Here is an 18,431-nt window from a genome sequence, read left to right on the forward strand (position 1 = left end):
TTGAAAAAGCTGGTTGAATCCAACCCTGTGGTGCCTGTCCTATTCATTAGGATTGAAGGGAAATGCCAAGACATTTGCTGAATGAATGCATTCCATGCTTTATTCTGCACTCCTGGTGTACATAAATGTCCTTCCCCATTCATTCCTACTGCCATTTAGGAAATTTGGGCAGGCAAAGAAGGGATGGAGGATCAGGCATCCCAAGCCTAATTGAATCGACTGGTCGCTGTGATGAAGTGAAAGGCATCGTCATGGCTGTTCTGTGTATTATCACCCTCTCTTGAATGTTTGTGGTGTTCTCAAACCACAAGATTGAAACGAGGTCACATCAGTTAACCTCTGAAGCAGACTGATCCCAGAAACAAGTTCTTGTGGGATTGTGAAATCCACTTTGCATCCGGTGTGTTATTACCCCAGCCAGCATTATGTATTGAATGAGATGTCTGGTGTCGACCGGTATATGCTTTCAATAGTTAAATGCTGCTTTTTTCAGTGGGGACAAAAACTACGCTCTTTAAATCAAGAGGGTAATTAATTTTCCTGACAAGCTTTCAAAGTGCTCGATTGAGATTTTAGGCATCATATATATGACTTGACAGTTTGCATTTGCTTTCTTTCGCCCCTTTCTTCCCCCGGAGGTTTTTTTTAATTTAAAACAACAACCTGAAAGCTCTGCTAAGCTGCATTGTTAATGTGTTCAGAGCCTCATGAACTCCAAGAAACTGGCTTATTGTTTAAAGGAACACATCTTCTCTTTTTTGGCATCTGTATTCCCCCTCCCCCAAAAAGCATCATAGCTTTTGAATTTGATTTTTTAATGCCTGTTTTGCCCTTCTAAAAAAAGTGGTAGCAAAGTAGGAATGTGCTAGTTCCACTGGCCCAGTTCCGCCCACATTTCTCTGATCATCTGTGCATACATTTTGTTTCCCTCTCTTGGTTCCAGCCTTGGTTGTTCCTTTCATAGAAGAGTTGCTCTTTCCAGGGCCAATAGACTTAACTAAATCTGCGCAGACCTGCTCATATCACTAGGGTTGCCAACCTCCAGGTACTAGCTGGAGATCTCCTGCTATTACAACTGATCTCCAGCAAATAGAGATCAGTTCACCTGGAGAAAATGACTGCTTTGGTAATTGGACTCTATGGCGTTGAAGTCCCTCCCCTCCCCAAACTCCGTCCTCCTCAGTCTCTGCCCTAAAAACCTCTTGCCGGTGGCGAAAAGGGACCTGGCAACCCTACATATCACATTAGCATGTCCTCCGTATAACCAGTGTGGTAAGAGTGCTGAGAGCCTGCATTGCCCAGAGAATAGAATTGATCAGGGTGATTGATCTGTTATAGAGTTGTTTTATGTCTTGTATCTACTGTAATCTACTGTAAATTCTGTGTCCCTGCTTACAGCACTATTACTTAGCCTGTGTTCCCTATCAGTAAAATCAGAACAAAAAGGGCCTTCCTTGCAGGACTGTTGTAAGGGTGGACAAAGACTACAAAGCATTTTGCAAATTACAAAGCTTTATTTTGGGAATGATGCGTTCTGGTAGACTCAGGAGGCTAGGATCTTGGCAGACTTTGTCTCATTATTGTTGTCAACCTGGTTTTGCTTTATTCTTTCCCAGACTGATATTAACTAGGAATGAGTTAAGTTTTTCTCCAGTTCTTCTTCTTTTCTTTTTTTGCCCTTAAAATAGGCGAGGCTGACCTCCCTGTACCTTTAATCCTAGCTTATAGGAGCTGCTAACAACTCTTTGCAACAATAATTTCTCATCTTCTGCTGTTACTGTTCAGTTGTTTCTCTTCTCTGTTTCATTCCTCTTTGATCATTCCAAACCGATCAGGGACCACTTACCGAAAATGACAGCTCTTTGCTACATTGCCAGTCAGAGTTAGCTGTGGGTTGATGTCACTAAGGGTAAATGAAGCCCTTAAATAAAATAAAACAAAGTCAGTGTTTTCTATACTGGTCACGTGGACAATTCTATCCAATCCGGGATCATCCTATTAATGAACTACTTACAAAGTCCCTCATAAGGCACCTCTTTCTATGCTGATAGGTTTTTTTTTAAATTAATTTGGTTCCCTTTTCAGTTTATCCTCAGTTATAACAGTCAAATATCAGGCAGTATCTCCTAGCTATCTCATTTCTACGCTCTATTTTCTAGCAGTTTTCAGTAACGCACTGTTATGAGGAAAATACTCAAGTGGTGCCTTGGTGACTATATATAAGTCAGTTTAATTTCAAATGGTTAAAATATAGAGCTAAGGTATACTACTGGTACTCACACTGCAATGGATTTATTTAATAAGAGGAAAGAGTAATTTGGCTGTCATTTAATTTTTTAAAAAAAGAATCACACCATAAAATTAATTGCTATTTTTATGTTCCATTATTCATTAAGCAGATGACAATTCTTCATCTAGAAAGAATGGAAAAACAAATTATGTGATGAAAATACTTACCAGAGATACTTAAAAGAGTATAGTTTAAAACTGTCTCGAAGGCAGCAAATTCTTTCACTTGAATAAGGATGTTAATAAAGTTCAACTTGATAAAGTCTCTCAACTTTTTGCCTCCAGTAATTGTTTGTTGCTGATTAGAAAAAGATAATTATTGATTTTAATGTATTTATTGAGGGAATTTGTATTGCACGAGCCAAGTAGAGGTGGCTTACAAAAAAAAATAATACCATAAAATCATTTTTAAAACAATGAAAACTAAAACAAGCCATTAAAATGGAGGCATACAAGCAACGATATAGAGGTGAATGGTTTTATTTGCATTTAGCTATAGACCATTACAAACATGTCAAGGATACCACAGATACATAATAAAGGAAATATGAGGTTAATAAAATTCTGGATTGATAATAAATATAATAAAACTATGCCAAAATATACATAATTAAACTCTGCTAAAATCGATGCATTCAGAGAAATAATTAAAAATTGTGGTGGTGTACCAATCAGCCAATGGGACCTAGCAAACATTAAAATCAATCCGAAGGTTCAGCACTCTTAGCAACCATATTGGACCTTATTTTCTTTGCCGCCAGAGCATACAGGGAAGCCCTATAAGAAACAAACCCATTGGTGTCTTTTAACAAAAATACTCATTTCTCAGCACTAGGACAAGTGTTCAGGCCAAAAACCAATCCAGCAAGAAATTTAGCTCTGGGTTCCACATATAGAGGGCATTCAAATAAGTAGTGGTATAAGTCCTCCAGAGCAGATGTTCCACAGATGCAAAAATGTTGATCTTTTGGAATTTGGCAAAAATGCCTGGTCAATACAGCCGTTGACATTGTTAAATGGAGGCATAATGTAGTTTAGGGTTTGTTTGGGCTTTTTTGTGTGTCAAGTCACAGCATAGTTATGGTGACCCCTGTTGGGGTGTTCAAGGCAAGAGGCGGGTTTAGATGTGGCTTTTTATTGCCTGTCATGATCCTGATATCCCTTGATTGTCACCCTTCCAAATACCAACCAGAGCTGACCCTGCTTAGCTTCTGAGACCTGATAAGATCAGGCTAACCTGGGCTATACTCCTCCCAAATGCTTCTCTTCCAAATTTCTTTTCAGATTCTGGACATCATAATTAGCTAGAGTTATTTCTAAAGAGGAACCAATCCATGAATAATATTTTTTTTTCATTTTACCAATGTACATATACACATGTATGGATCAGTTAAACATTGCATAAAAACAATCTTGTTGCATCAAAGTTGCTTTATTGCAATTTTTTGCAGTGTTTACTATATGCAGCACAAAGGGGAGGATGGGAAGATGCAAATGACCTGAAAGAACTGTGCCCTGCAGCAAATAGTGCCTCTTAAAAATCCATAATTAATTTTAGAAATTCTCCTAATTAACAGGAAATTATGCAGGATAGGGAGAGAAAGTCTAGAACTGGTAAAAAAAAAAAAAAAGATGTCCAGTCATCCCTAGTGTGATCCAAATGAAGGCATGAATTCAAAAGACTTCAGCTCAGCTTGAGATGACCACTGGTTTTAACAGTACATTGTGATGATGTGTCAGCTTTCTGTGAGTTTTTAATCTATATATATCTATTGATCCTGTTGAGCTTATTGCTCTGTAAACAGTGGCATAAACAAAACAAAGCTAACAAACCAAGATACCGCTTCCAAGGAGAGGACAATCTAAATTTTGACAGTGTAGGGAAAGAACAGAAAAAGAAGGGAAATTATCAACAACTAGCAGCCCATTCCTGAGTCTCAAGGGCGAAAGTCCTTTGGAGGCCAGGAAGGGGCTATGCCGGTGTTCATGTCCCCTGCGCCGGTGCCCATGCTACTTACGCCATCCAGGGTGGCACAAAGCCCTGTGCTGGCGTCCCAGGGGGTCTTCTCGGGACATGCCGGGGGTAGAGCTGCCAGTAGGCAGCTTCCTGTCCCCTTTTGGCCCGGTAAGCCATCGTTCAGAAAAGCATTGCTGTGCCAGCTTTTTGCTGGCTCAGCCTTGCTTTTTCCAGTGGGACAAAATGCCCCATTAAAAAAAATAGAAAGCCTACAAAAGGGTTTTAAAAGCCTTTCGACATCTGGGGATGACCGCCCGTTCCTGAGCCTCAAGGACAAAAGTCCTTTGGAGGCCAGGAAGGGGCTGCGCCATCGTTCGTGCCCCCTGCACCGGTGCCTGTGCCACTTATGGCGTCCAGGGTAGCACAGACGCCAATGGAGGGACCCAGACGCCATTCTCCTTGCTACATTAACATACTTCAAGATAGAACAAAAAATGCAAATGTGACCATTTTTTAAAAATGTTTTATTTATATCACACTGGGATGGCAATTTTCAAGATAATACTGAATGGTATACTTTATTCTCTGTGTTGTAATGGAAAGGGCAATTTGATTAAAATTAACAGAGAGGGAGTAAGGGAGATGTGATGGTAACAGAAATAGAATGGGATCCGTACTATAAGTTGTACTATAAATTTCAGATTTTTGACAAAATAGCCCACTGTTCACATTTCTTCCATGTGCTGAACAGGGAAAAATTGTAGTGACTTCTCCCCAATGCCCTAAATTTCCCAAGAGTATAGTTTGTTCCATCAGTGGCTGAGAAAATGCATGAAGATTGGAGTAGTAAGTCCCTCCCCCCCCCACACACACCAGCATTAATATACTTTGAGAATAATTAATAGGGTTGCCAACCTCCAGGTATGAGCTGGAGATCCCCTGCTATTACAACTGTTCTTGACCCAATAGAGATCAGATCACCTGGAGAAAATGACCGCTTTGGCAATTGGACTCTATGGCATTGAAGTCCCTCCCCTCCTCAAACTCCGCCCTCCTTAGGCTCTGCCCCAAAAACCTCCCACCAGTGGTGAAGAGGGACCTGGCAACCCTAATAATTAAACTCTTCTTTTGGGTTGCATGACTTTGCCATCAAGGACAGATCGTACCCAAAGAGTGCTAGTTAATGGTTCCTCGTCCACTTGGAGAGAAGTGACTAGTGGAGTTCCTCAGGGATCTGTGCTGGGCCCTGTGTTGTTCAACATCTTTATAAATGATTTGGATGAAGGAATAGAGTGGATGCTTATTAAATTTGCAGATGATACTAAATTGGGAGGGGTAGCAAATATGGTAGAAGACAGAGCCAAGATGCAGGATGATCTTGACAGGCTGGAGAAATGGGCTAGAACCTGGAGAAAAATGGCCACTTTGGCAATTGGACTCTATGGCACTGAAGTCCCTCCCCTCCCCAAACCCCACCCTCCTCAGGCTCTGCCCCAAAAACCTCCCGCCGGTGGCAAAGAGAGACCTGGCAACCCTATTTGAACCTCCAGGGTGGCAGTGACTATTGTTGTCAGCTTAACCAATTACCCCTTTTTGCACTGCCACCAGTTTATGAGAGGAGGCAATAGGCGAGCCTATGCCCACTGTAGACCCTGTAGCCCTGTCTTATAGCACTACGAGGACCACTAACATTGGCTTGTGCCAGGGCCATTACAGCTTGCCAGCCTGTCTCTGAATTGTGGGCAGGGAAAGGGTGCAACTCTTCACCAGCTGCCTCTGGCTTCACCCACAACAAGAACAGATCTTTGGGCTCTAAATAGGCCCTCACAAACAAGAGTTTGTGTATAATGTCTAGCGTGGGCCTCAGGCTTAGGTTTCTCTGTGACTGCTTTCAGTGAAAAAAAGCTATTGATTCATCCGACAATCAGGTTTCTTTGTAGCAGCCAACTACCTCCCTCCGATCCCCATTTAAAATCCAATTGCAATTTAAGAATGAAGCATTTTGACTACAATTGGATGAGTGTTTTAATTAGAGATAAGAGATGCAGCCTGCTGATATCAGCTGCAGATAGCCTGCTTGCATTGGCTTGCCTCCCACTGACATGTAATGCATCATTTGGGCTGCATCAGCAAGATAAGTTTATATGTATTTTTTTTTAAGCAGATTGGTTGAGGGAGGATATATCTGCAATTAAATAGATCCTCCAATGCCTATTAGCTGTAAGAAGATTATGGGAGAGACAGGACATCTCTCTGATGAATGAAACCAGAACTGTGAAGGCACAATGCCTTAAACTAAAGAATTAAGGCCATCCTGTGTAAAAAAGCATCCAACAGGCATGTATAAAACCTTCTCCCCACCCCCCAGTGAAAGTGTTCTCACATAGCTGAGACATTTATTTTCAAAACTAGTCACACAGATTTCACCAAGGTAGGATTTTAAAGCCGTCACTTTGATCAGGCACTGGACGAGATAATCAGATCATAGCATCAACGCATATTTCCTCCTGTTCGTTGAAAGACACAGGGTCTCAGTCGAAATTTGGTGTTTCCCCTTCCTTTATCTGAAAGTTCAAGTTTTGTGGGTGGTTTCTCCGCATTTGGTACAAAACTGTGGGCATTCTCTTTTTCCCCCCTAACCATATCAATAAAATTTACTAGAAATATTTCTGCTCGGATGGGTGCCTGGTTTTTGTTTTGGTTACATCTAAATGGCTTAAAATGGAGTAAAATCCCATAAACCAAACAAAACAGAAAGTCTGCCACAAAAACCAACAAACCAGATGAGATGAAAATGGTCTTCTGGACCATGCACCTAAATTAAAAGAAAGAAACAACGACAACAAAAATAAACATCTCTGTTTTCCTCTAGCCCCCCCGCCCCGGGTTGCCAACTGCCAGGTAGTAGCAGGAGATCTCCTGCTAATTCAACTGATCTCCAACAGATAGAGATCAGATCACCTGGAGAAAAATGGCCGCTTTGGCAATTGAACTCTATGGCATTGAAGTCCCTTCCCTCCCCAAACCCCGCCCTCCTCAGGCTCCGCCCTGAAATCTCCCACCGGTTGAAAAGAGGGACATGGCAACCCTACCCCCCACCAGCAACTACTAAAACCAACAGCAGCATCCTAAAACAGCATCAACTAATTAAAACCCTAGTACAATCAAGAAACAGCACATCAAGGGGGAAACAAAATAATACACCAATTAATTAAAAGCATGCTGATTTCTATCTACATCTTGGCCTAGTATTAAAAAATAAATCCAGCAGTGGCACTGGAGTAGGGATAGGGTTTCCAACCTACAAATAGGGGCTGTAGATCTCCCAGGATTACAACTGATTTCCAGCCAACTGTTTTCCCTGGGTAAAATGGCTGTTTTGGTGGGTGGACTCTATGGCATAATACCCTGCTGAGGTCCCTCCCCTCCCCCAAACCCCACTCTACCCTGGCCCCACTCCCAAATCTCCAGGAATTTCCCAGCCAGGAGTTGGCAACCCTCGGTGGGGAAGAGTGTTCAACAAGGATGAGCCATCTAAATAATTAGGCTGTTTCCCAAAGAATTAGCAAAAGGTTTTAGCGCAAATCAAGGCACTGGCAAACCACCCCGTAAACAAAGTCTGCCTAGTAAACGTCGGGATGTGACGTCACCCCATGGGTCAATAATGACCCGGTACCTTTACCTTTTTTAATTCCTCTCTTGCATTTGCTTATAATATGCCTTCAACCAGGGACTGGTTTGGGGAAGAATCGCATCCACTAGATATCTCTGTGGGAGGTGCAGAAAAGCTTCCCAGTGAAAATGAACAGGCAGACAGATTTCAGTTCATCCAAATGATGTGTAGAAGGAAGGAGCAGAAGGGATCAAAAGCTCATATGGGTGGTGTGTGTGTGTGTGTGTGTGGGGAAATTCTGTTTCTATTTGCCAGAGTCAAACATATTGTGCTGAACTGGCCTGCTGTTGGTTAATAAGAATCTTTGCAATGTTTTTTTTTAAAAATGAATTTTATATTTGCATTGTTTAGTGAATGTCTTGTATCTAGATGGACTGCCGAGTTTAAACAAATAATAATAGAGCTGTGTATTGTTTCCCTTGCCATTATCTTCTCAGCTCTCCGGAGATGTCCTCTTTCAAAAAGGAATTGTCATGGATGATTGTGCAGTGAATAAGGTAGGAATTAATTATAGCCAAGGCATTTTTCTTATTATCATTTCTTCTTGTTTCGTGTCAGCGAAGGGCATCTGTGGGTCATGACTGGGATGATCTTGTGTATTTCGCCTGGAAGATTTTCTTTTCTTTTCTTTGTTTTTTGCCAGCTCACAGTGTTGGCAGCATAGATCAAACTGTGTTTATCATAAAACACAGAGAGAAATCCACAACTTCTCTTCTTCAGTGCCACTAGCTAATACTCCCGAGAATTAGCTCCAGCTTTATTTTCAATTTTCAGAACCATTTGCATTTGTTTGTTCCAGGGACAATGCAAAACAACAAAACAACCATGCAATAAAAGAAACCAAATGATTCAGAATAATTCCATGTATTAATATTAGTCTTTGACTTCATGGTAGGCCTTTTCACATTGGAAGGAAAAAATAATCACTCTCTTATTTCTGACTCTCTTCTTTATCAGTTTGGATTCTCTACTTGATTAGGCAAAATAAATTCCCGCCTGTAGAAAGAATACAAAATTAGTTAACAATATGATTTGCAAGGTAACCAGGAGAGCTTTCAGCGTGTGGGGACAGCGGGGAGGAGGCACCGCTGCGGAGCCTCCGAAGAATTTCCCCGCACACTGAAAGCACAAAAAAAGCCTTTAACTGCCTTTTTTCGTGTAAAATGGGGCAAAAAGCCCCATAGAGAATAGCAAGGCTGTGCCTGCAAAAAAGCCCTGCGTCCAGAGCTGAAAGGGGACAGGAGGCTGCCTAACGGCAGCTCCTTCCCCCCAGAACCCCCCAAGAATGCCTCCTGGGATGCCAGAACACTCCCCAGAATGCCGGCGCGGGCCTTTATGCCGGTGTTCCAGGGTGCTGCTGCTCCGGGAACATCTGGAGACCAGCTTCCAGGCCTCCACCCCGGCACTGGGGCCACTAACGCCAGCGTAAGTAGCCTGGGCACCGGCGCGGGAGGAGGGGGCGAACACCGGTGTGGCCCCTTCCTGGCCTCCTAAGGGCTTTCGCCCTTGAAGGTCAGGAATGCGCTGTAAGGCAACTATTAGAGAATCTCTGTATTTACCATTAAGTTTTGTGTGACAAAGTAAACAAAGTTAAAGTTTGAGGCACAGCTGAGAGGGGAGAATGCTTCATCTCATTCCAAGGACTGGGGTCATCAGGGGTAAGGGTGGGGGCAGGTTCAGCTCCATCCTGATGTAGTCCATGGCTGAATGTGCCATATTTAATGAATACATGACCCAACGCAGTCCCATAAGTGTATGCCTTTAATTTTTGCTTTCATTCATCCCAAGGGGGAACAGGAAAGTGTACCCAGTTTCTCAGTGAGAGAAATGAGGGCGTAAGAATGGGGAAAACATTCAAATTTCCAGTCACTCCCCTAACCATCAAACTCACCAAACCTTTAGCTACTCAACAAATAAAGTACTGCATCAATCCAGAACTGCACCTATTTTATTAACTTTGCACACATGGCTTTGAGTGATATGATAGAATCTGATTCAAGGCCCAACCAATGAACAGCCCAACAGTTGCTGAAGATGGCAGCATTTTGATGGGTGCTATCTTAAGCAACATACATACCCGAGGTTGAGAGCATGGGCATTGACCAGATCCAAACCAGCATATCTTCAGTGACATGGTTTGGTTATCTGTTGTCTAACTATCCCTGCACTGGGTGTGGGTTTAGATAGATTTGGATCCTCCATCATGTCTGATTTGTAGATTGAAAACACTTTGGGCAGTTCACCCTGCTCTGATTGGGGAAAATTATTTTTTTCATTCAGGAATTCAGTGACTTCAGGTACCATCAAGGATTTTCTTGCCAAGAAAGACATACATTTGAACACGACCTGCCTAACAAAACTTGCATATCAATAATATTTTTTTCTGAAAAATGTTGACATCACTAACTGCTCACTTTACTTCTTGTGTAGGATCCTTTGGGGGTGGGGGAGATAGTACATGTTGCCTAGAGCCTCTTGAGGAATGGGATATAACCTTGTTAACTCTCAGCTGTTGGTAGAATTCCTGTCCTCTCTTCCGTTATACATCATGTATCATTTATTTCTATGTATGAATCCCAGATGTACATATGCTGCAATGCTGGCTCTTATCTGTGTGGAGGGCACAATCTCATCTTTTAATTAGATGACATATTTGGATAATTACTTTGATGCAGACAATTTTTATATCCTAAAAAAATATGCTTTCTTTCCCAGAAGTGAATACGAATGAGGTATTTTTAGATTCCAGTTATATAGTTTGCTGCTTGAAAAATCCACTTCTAGTGGATTATAGAATGAAGGTGAATTCCATGTATATATTGTATACACCTGTGGTGCTCTGGACTCTGATAAAGCCACATTACAAAATTATTTGTGTAGTGTTGGGCTGTAGAATATGGAATTGTTTGATTTCAAGTCTTTCAATTTTAGGTGTGATCAGTGGTCTCACTACCAATATATCCTTTCTTCGTAAGCTGAATGACAGCTTAAAAAGCAAACACAAACCTGCAGGTCACATATTTACCAGTCAACAAATGGATGTTCCCACCCAAGAAGGTGGTATGATGGTTTCTGTTAACAAGTTTAATCCTCACATTAGCCCCATGGTGTAAAACAATCCAAGAGGCTTAGCCTTTCACAAGACCACCCTATTGGTAGCTTCTGTGCCAGTTAATGTGCTATTTTATAGTGTGTGTGTGTGTGTGTGTTAAGTGCCATCAAGTCACTTCCGATTCATGGCGACCCTATGAATCAATGTCCTCCAAAACGTCCTATCTTCAACAGCCTTGCTCAGGTCTTGCAAATTGAGGGCTGTGGCTTCCTTTATAGAGTCAGTCCATCTCTTGTTGGGGCTTCCTGCTGCCTTCAACTTTTCCTAGCATGATTGACTTTTCCAGTGACTCTCGTCTTCTCATAATGTGACCAAAATACGATAGCCTCAGTTTAGTCATTTTAGCTTCTAGAGTCAGTTCAGGATTTATTTGACCCACTGATTTGTATTTTTTTTTTTTTTGGCAGTCCACGGTATCCATAACACTCTCCTACAACACCAATAGCATGTATTTAAATGAATGTATGTATAGAAATGAGCTGTAGCTTTTATTCATACCGATTTTGGACAGCAGGCATTTTTGGTTTGCTGGGAGTCAGAGCTTTGTGTTAATCTCCATAGATAAAGAGTTTAGTAGAACTAAAATGTGTATTCAGGGCTGGATTTCAGTTGATGGATTTCAAAAGCTTAAGAGTTTCTCATCTGAAATTTTCATCAGGTGTATTAAAACTTTCATAGGAAGTTCTCAAGAAGGGATTGATACACACCTTTAATCGGGATGCACTTAGCCAGTTGACACTTTTCTCTCGTTTGTATTATTCACTCTTCGGCTGCCTTGACTGAGGCTTAAATCAAGTTCAAAGATGTGTTTTGAATGAATGGTGATATAACCGTGGCTGCAAAGCCCACAATTTCACTCCATGTGAGAATTCCCGAAGTCTGCAAACCTCAAACCCCACTACTCGGAACATCCCATTCTAGAAGAGTCTCTGCTTCCATAGCAGTCCGCTCTTAAATAATGACATGAAATCATTATAAAGTTATGGTCTGTTTAATCCAGCATCCCTTTCCCAGTGTGGCTACCCAGATGCCTTTGGGAAAACTGTAAACGTGAATGAAGGCCACAACCTTTCACCAACATTCGCGTGGTGCTTCTCCTCCCCAGCCTCACCCTGCTGTCTCTGCTGTCTCGCCCCAAGCCCTGGGGCTTGGAAGCAGAAGGGGTTGTTTCACCTTGTTCCTCCCTTCCCCATGCAGCAGCTCTCGCAGCCTTGAGCTGAGCCTGCTTCTCTTCAATGGTCACTGGCCATCACAACCTCTGTTGTGTCCATTCCTCCCCGCCACTGACACCCAATCCCAGTGTGGATTCCACCCCAGATGGGTCCTTGACCAATCCTTGGCCTAAGAGGCCAGTGACCTGCATTACCTCTTCCCGTGGCTTATACCTGGTCTTTGCCCCTTCCTTCTCTGACTCTCGCCTCCTCCTTGCAGCCATGCAGGATAGCCAGCAGGGAGGGTTACTGGGCTCTGGGATCTTCCTACCTGGCAGGGAGCCTGCCCTCCCATTGCCTCTAGCAAGCTCAGCCTCTTGCCTGGACTGTCCCCCACTGGATCCTGCCTCTGGGGCGTTATCCCCACCCCTTCCAAACCAGGGCCTGACCCACCAATCCTAGCCTTGCTGTCACCCTTGATAAGTGAGGCTGCTCTCAGCTGCTTCAGCCTCTACCCCACTGAGAAGGACATGCCCAGGTAAGGCTTCAGTAGCAGGGAAGGCAGTCTGCAGTCTGGAGCTATCTTCATACAGCCTGATGTTCAGAAGAATTCATATTTGAAACATGGGGTTTGATTTAGTCACCATAGCTAGTAGCCATCAATAGACTAGGGTTGCCAACCTCCAGGTACCAGCTGGAGAGCTCCTGCTATTACAACTGATCTCCAACTGATGGTTTCCCTGGAGAAAATGGCTGCTTTGGCCATTGGACTCTGTGGCATTGAAGTCCCTCCCCTCTCCAAACCCCACCCTCCTCAGGCTCCACCCCAAAAACCTCCTCCCAGTGGTGAAGAGGGACCTGGCAGACCTATTGATAGACCCATCCTCCTACTATCTAGTCTCCTGTAAATTGATTTTAAATTTTCTTCAGAAGTCCCATGCCAGTGAACAGAGGTAATCCCCACCTCCTTTCCCAGTTTCTTTGGCTATGTCCCATTGTTTGAAGTATTTTTGCCCTCCCAGCCATGACCTGAGCTGAAAGAAAAATGTCTGAACAAAGAAGTGAGCCACAAAGTAGTACTGTGGTTCAAATGTTATATTGGTAAAATGAAGTCTCAGGTTCCGATCCCTGGTCAACCATGAAACTTACTGGGTGATCTTGAGGTTCTCTCTCTCAGCATGGTGTAGTGGTTAGGAGTGGTGGACTCTAATCTGGAGAACCAGGTTGGTTCCCCCACTCCTACACATGAAACCAGCTGGGTGCACATGAAACCAGCTGGGTGACCTTGGGCTAGTCACAGTTCTCTCAGAGCTCTCTGAGCCTCACCTACCTCACATGGTGACTGTTGTGGGGAGAGGAAGGGAAGGAGATTGTAAGCCAGTTTGAGACTCTTTTTGGTAGAGAAAATCGGGATACCCAACTCTTCTTCTCTTCTTAATATACCTCACAGAGTTGTTGTGAGGATGAAATAGAGGAGGGGACTATGTGCACCACTTAGCTCCTTAGAGGAAGGGTTGGGTTAAAGAAAATGATTGGGAGCAAGGGAGCAGGGTTAAACTCCCCCTGAGTATGTGCCCCATTAGTAATAAACAGAAAATTAAACCCCTTTCCCCACTTCAGTATATATATATTTAAAATGTTTATGTCTCTCCTTTCCATGTGGCTCAAGGTGGCAAATTCCAGTTCCAAAAGTTTAAAATATACAAACACAGCAAAACACCATTTACTCCCCTCGTCAAGAAAATACTTGCAACTAAATCCCATTAAAAGCCCTCACAGACAGACAAACAAGCCTTACAGCACCTCCTAAAGAATATCTAACGACAGTGCCCCACTAACCCACTCAGGGACCCCATTCTACAAGGTGGGGACCATTATCGAAAAGGAACAGCAGGCCACATTAAGCTGTGGAAGAACTAGAAGGTGGCAGCTGGAAGACCAGAGCTGGTATGAAGGGATGTATGGGGAGAGATGCTCCTTCAGATATAATGTTCCTAGGCCAAGAAAGGTCTTAATGGTTATAGCCAGTGTGACCAGGTAGACACAAGAATGAACACATTTGTTTCCCCTCCATCATATCTAGTTTGGAACTAAAACATAACACAAAGACATTTGAAATGCTAGAGATTTGAACTTTCCACTTGTATAGGTGAACAAAATATGTTCTCTCTCTGTCTTGCTTTGCAAATTTGACCTTTGTATGTTAAACAAACATAGACACTGTACAAACCCCTACAGGATGTTCCCATTAGCCTTCCAGGGACTTTCTTGTTTATTTTGTCCTGTTTTAAGAAGAATGTGATAATCCCTTTCTCTGTTGCTTCTCAATAAACATCCCTTCAGAATATTCAATTGTTCCCATCCCTCCAAGGTGCTTTTCCTTTGTATAATTTCGTAACCCACTAAAGAAGTGCATGATAAGTGCATTTACTACTGAAATATCAACATTTATCAAGATTGCAACATCCCCCCCACCCCTGTAACAGCAAAGAGACTTTATTATTTTCCCCTACAGTGTGTGGGAAGCCCAGGTTACATTTGTGCTCAACTTACCTGAAAAAAAAAGTATCTCTCTCTTTCCATCACTAGGAAGATGTTTGTATAATATCACTTGCAATGAGGGTTCTTGATATGTGTGGATTGCCAGGTTTGGCTGGCTTGTTCGAATTTGAATTCTGAGGTTTCACATGGGTTCCCTTTGGCTTGGCAAGGGTGGCTGCCTTGGTTGAGTGTGGATTCTCTGGTTTGACATTGTTCTCTTTGGGATCCCAGATTTGGCATTAATTCTATCTGGCTGTTGTTGGTTTCTTTGCCCTGGGGGCAGCATTGTATTTTTTTTCCATTTGGAAACACTGGAGACCAAGATGGTTCATAGCTGAACTCCTTTGGCCAATCCTTTTCAAACCTGGTGGATCTTTAGGAGAGAGCGAGGACTTGGTTCTTTACAAATGTGGTGCCATTTACTCTAAAAACACCTCCTCCAGACCAACAGAAAGATTCCCTATTCCTTCTGAATGTTTCATTTTTTTCACAATTCCAGAAAATTCCATAATTATTTTTGTTTTCATTTTGTAAATACACAAAATGACCTGACAAGGCATTTTCAGATATATTTTTAGTTCAAGAATTTTGGAATGTTCCCAACAACCAGCTAATCCTCCACTGCCATGTGAAAGGAAGGGAGGGTAGGAAACCTTTGCCAGAAAAAGTCTATCTGGAATGGGTGGGAAAGGTTTTAATAGCCTGTCCATTAGCCTGTCCTATTGGGTATAATGAAAAATTGTATTTTAATAAGCCCCTTAGCTAGCATCCCCCTTTTGAAAGAGGGGTGGGAGCAAACTCAACGTTCCCATCCAAAATGTAGGACCTGCCCTAAGAAGAAATTAACTTATAGATATTAGAATTTATCCCATTGCTTCTCATGTTCTAGACATATTAAATTGCAGGGGGGGTTTCGGGTTCTGTCAAGAGGAAAAATCATTTTTCAAAAGACTGCCATAAATGTTTAATTAGATCACGTGTCTGGCATACTTGTGTTTGCTGCCTTTCAATCCATTCTCTACTTCATTGCCTTGCCTTTCTGTGGTGATATCTGATTGACTCTGAAACATGTTTAAAATGTTCCTCGTCTAAATTTCTCTTCAGATTTTGGAGTGCCATGTTCTTGTGTTCTTGCTTTCAAAGTGGGTACATCAGGAATCTTGCTTTGTTCTCTTTCCCATTTCCCAGTTTTGTACAAGGCACGTGCCAGGTGTGCATGTACCCTTTGAAATTATCCTAGACAAACTGGAATTAAGGATGAACCAAATGCATTGTGGAAGAGTGCAGAAACAGAACACAGGAAATCTGTTCACCCGCTGCTCTTCTTTCCTTATTACTGTCATGCTTAGAAGAATTTAAAACATATGAAGACCTTCATAGTTTTACTAAGATTTACTTTTTGTAGTAGATGTTTTGTATTATTTGGGGGGCAGGGAGAACAGCCTGATTTTTTTACCCAAAATGTGGGATCTAAAGTAAATTCTTCTTGACCTTCTCATGAATCTTTTTGTTCTGCTGTTGACTCAAGAAAACCCACAACTGTGCTTAAGACAGAAGAACTCAGAAGTGCTGCAACGAAAGAGAGAGAGTGCTTAGACATGCTAAAATCTTTCCCGTGCTCTTCTGCTTGATGCTTTCATCTGGGAATTGTTATTCCATGTCAGAACAGCAGGGAGAATTCACACTAGCAGGAAAAAAAACGATCACATGCTATGGGTAGCGTGAACACTCTCATCGTGAAATGTAGCACCCCAGCATGCCTTAGGCTAGGCAGGTATTTTAGCAATTCAGTTCCCAGAAAATAAAAAGGAGATACAAACTATTTTTTTAGGTGGGAGAAGAACTGTAATTAGGAAGTCCCTATGCTAGAACATAGATATTGAAATTAGATGAAAGTTCTTTCTTTCTTTCTTTCTTTCTTTCTTTCTTTCTTTCTTTCTTTCTTTCTTTCTTTCTTTCTTTCTTTCTTTCTTTCTTTCTTTCTTTCTTTCTTTCTTTCTTTCTTTCTTTCTTTCTCCTATCCCCGCAGCCTTACTGATCTCTTTCCCAACCCTTCTCCCCACTCCTGAGCTAGGTCTGAGCTAGAAGCAGAATGTGTTTTTCCCTAAGTCCAGCTCTCTGCCATCGCCTGGTCCAGTCTTTCTACCAACTATTTTGTCAGATTGCACAGAGAAGCCATTGAAATTCATAAACATCAGCACAACTTTAACAGAAAAGAAGAGAGTTTAAGAATGAATAAGGCTTGGCTTCCTGTCCTGAAAACCTCCAGGCTAACAAAGACTACAGTCCACAATAGCCATGCGGATTAGCCGTGGATTCCACATGTTAACAGATCACTTCAGGATACAATGGTTCCACATTAACATACCACACCCTCATTAGCACATTATCTTGATACTTACAGGACGATGATTTGCACATTACCTTTAATACTTTGCAGGACAATGACTCAGCTCAAACCCAACCCCCTTCTGACTATATATTACTCTTCCTACACACTTGACACTGAGAGACACTGTCCTTCAGTGTTACTCCTCTGAAGATGACTGCCACAGCTGCAGGCGAAACGTCAGGAAAGAAAATACCAAGACCACTGTTACACAGACAGGATAACCTACAAGAACCAATGAACTCTGACCGTGAAAGCCTTCGACAATATTCCTTCTCAATTTACTTGTTTTGCCAAAAAGTAAATGATCGGGTTTCAAAAGGACAGGTCTCAAAATGTAATGGATGTGTGTGTGTGTGTGTGTGTGTGTGTGTGTGTACACTGGCTGTTCTTTCGAAGAAGAAAAGTTGGTTTTTATATGCTGACTTTCTCTACCACTTAAGGGAAACTCAAACCGGCTTATAATCACCTTCCCTTCTCCGCCCCACAACAGACAGGTAGGTGGGGCTGAGAGAACATGACTGGCCCAAAGTCACTCAGCTGGATTTGTGAGTAGGAGTGGGGAAACAAATCCAGTTCACCAGATTAGCCTCCGCCACTCATGTGGAGGAGGTGGGAATCAAACCTGGTACTTCAGATCAGAGTCCACCGCTCCAAACCACTGCTCTTAACCACTGCACCACGTTGGCTTTGACAGTGAGCAGAAGTGAGCATCATGTGTTTAAAAAGTGACCATCAAAACACATCAGGTCTTTGAGTACCCTCTCAGACTGGGCCAGCATTGCACTGCCATTTCCAACAAAATGTCTGACTGCTTTGGGCATGCAACCGTCAGAATCATTTCTTTCACACCCTGGCATGGTGAAACATTACAGCATCACCAAGCCAGCTCCTGATCCTTGAACCATGGCAAACAGATGCCTTTGATATTTTCTTGGGAAATAACCTGTATAAATCCTGGCAGGACAAATGGTCTGTGATCCTGAAAATAAGACGGACATTATTGGTATGAAAAGCCAGCCTGCTCTCACTACATCTCCTCTAGCATCCATCTGGAACTAGTTAACAGAATCATATGCTACATTGCACTCAGCAGGAAGGAGACACTTTGGGTAGGTTTATGTCTGCTGCATGGAAGGTGTTTTAAAGTGCTTTATAACACAAGCCTCAGGACTTCATTTCCCAAGGTGCACAGAGACTTGGTGTCTAGGATCCATTAGAAGCAACACAAAAGATGTCCGGGGAGGTAGTACTATTTTGAGTCTACTTATTAGATTAGTAGATTTATTAGTAGACTGACTAGATGACCAGCTAGTTGG

At 42.4% G+C, this 18,431-nt stretch overlaps 1 protein-coding gene across 4 annotated transcripts in view; it reads left to right on the forward strand.

Moving 5' to 3' along the window:
* LRRTM4 (leucine rich repeat transmembrane neuronal 4) overlaps positions 1 to 18,431 on the forward strand; it is a 442,924-nt gene that overhangs the window by 217,718 nt on the left and 206,775 nt on the right. For 2 of the 4 annotated variants that reach the window (XR_008933774.1, XM_056860680.1), the window contains exon 3: positions 8,357 to 8,416. The exons of the other annotated variants lie outside the window; for them this stretch is intronic. Coding sequence is in view for 1 of the 2 variants with exons in the window: in XM_056860680.1 (XP_056716658.1) it covers positions 8,357 to 8,416 (60 nt within the window). In the remaining variant the exon portion in view is untranslated. The remainder of the gene's footprint in view (positions 1 to 8,356; positions 8,417 to 18,431) is intronic. 4 annotated transcript variants of the gene reach the window in all.

The sequence above is a fragment of the Euleptes europaea genome, chromosome 14 (assembly GCF_029931775.1).
Source record: "Euleptes europaea isolate rEulEur1 chromosome 14, rEulEur1.hap1, whole genome shotgun sequence".
NCBI lineage: Eukaryota > Metazoa > Chordata > Lepidosauria > Squamata > Sphaerodactylidae > Euleptes > Euleptes europaea.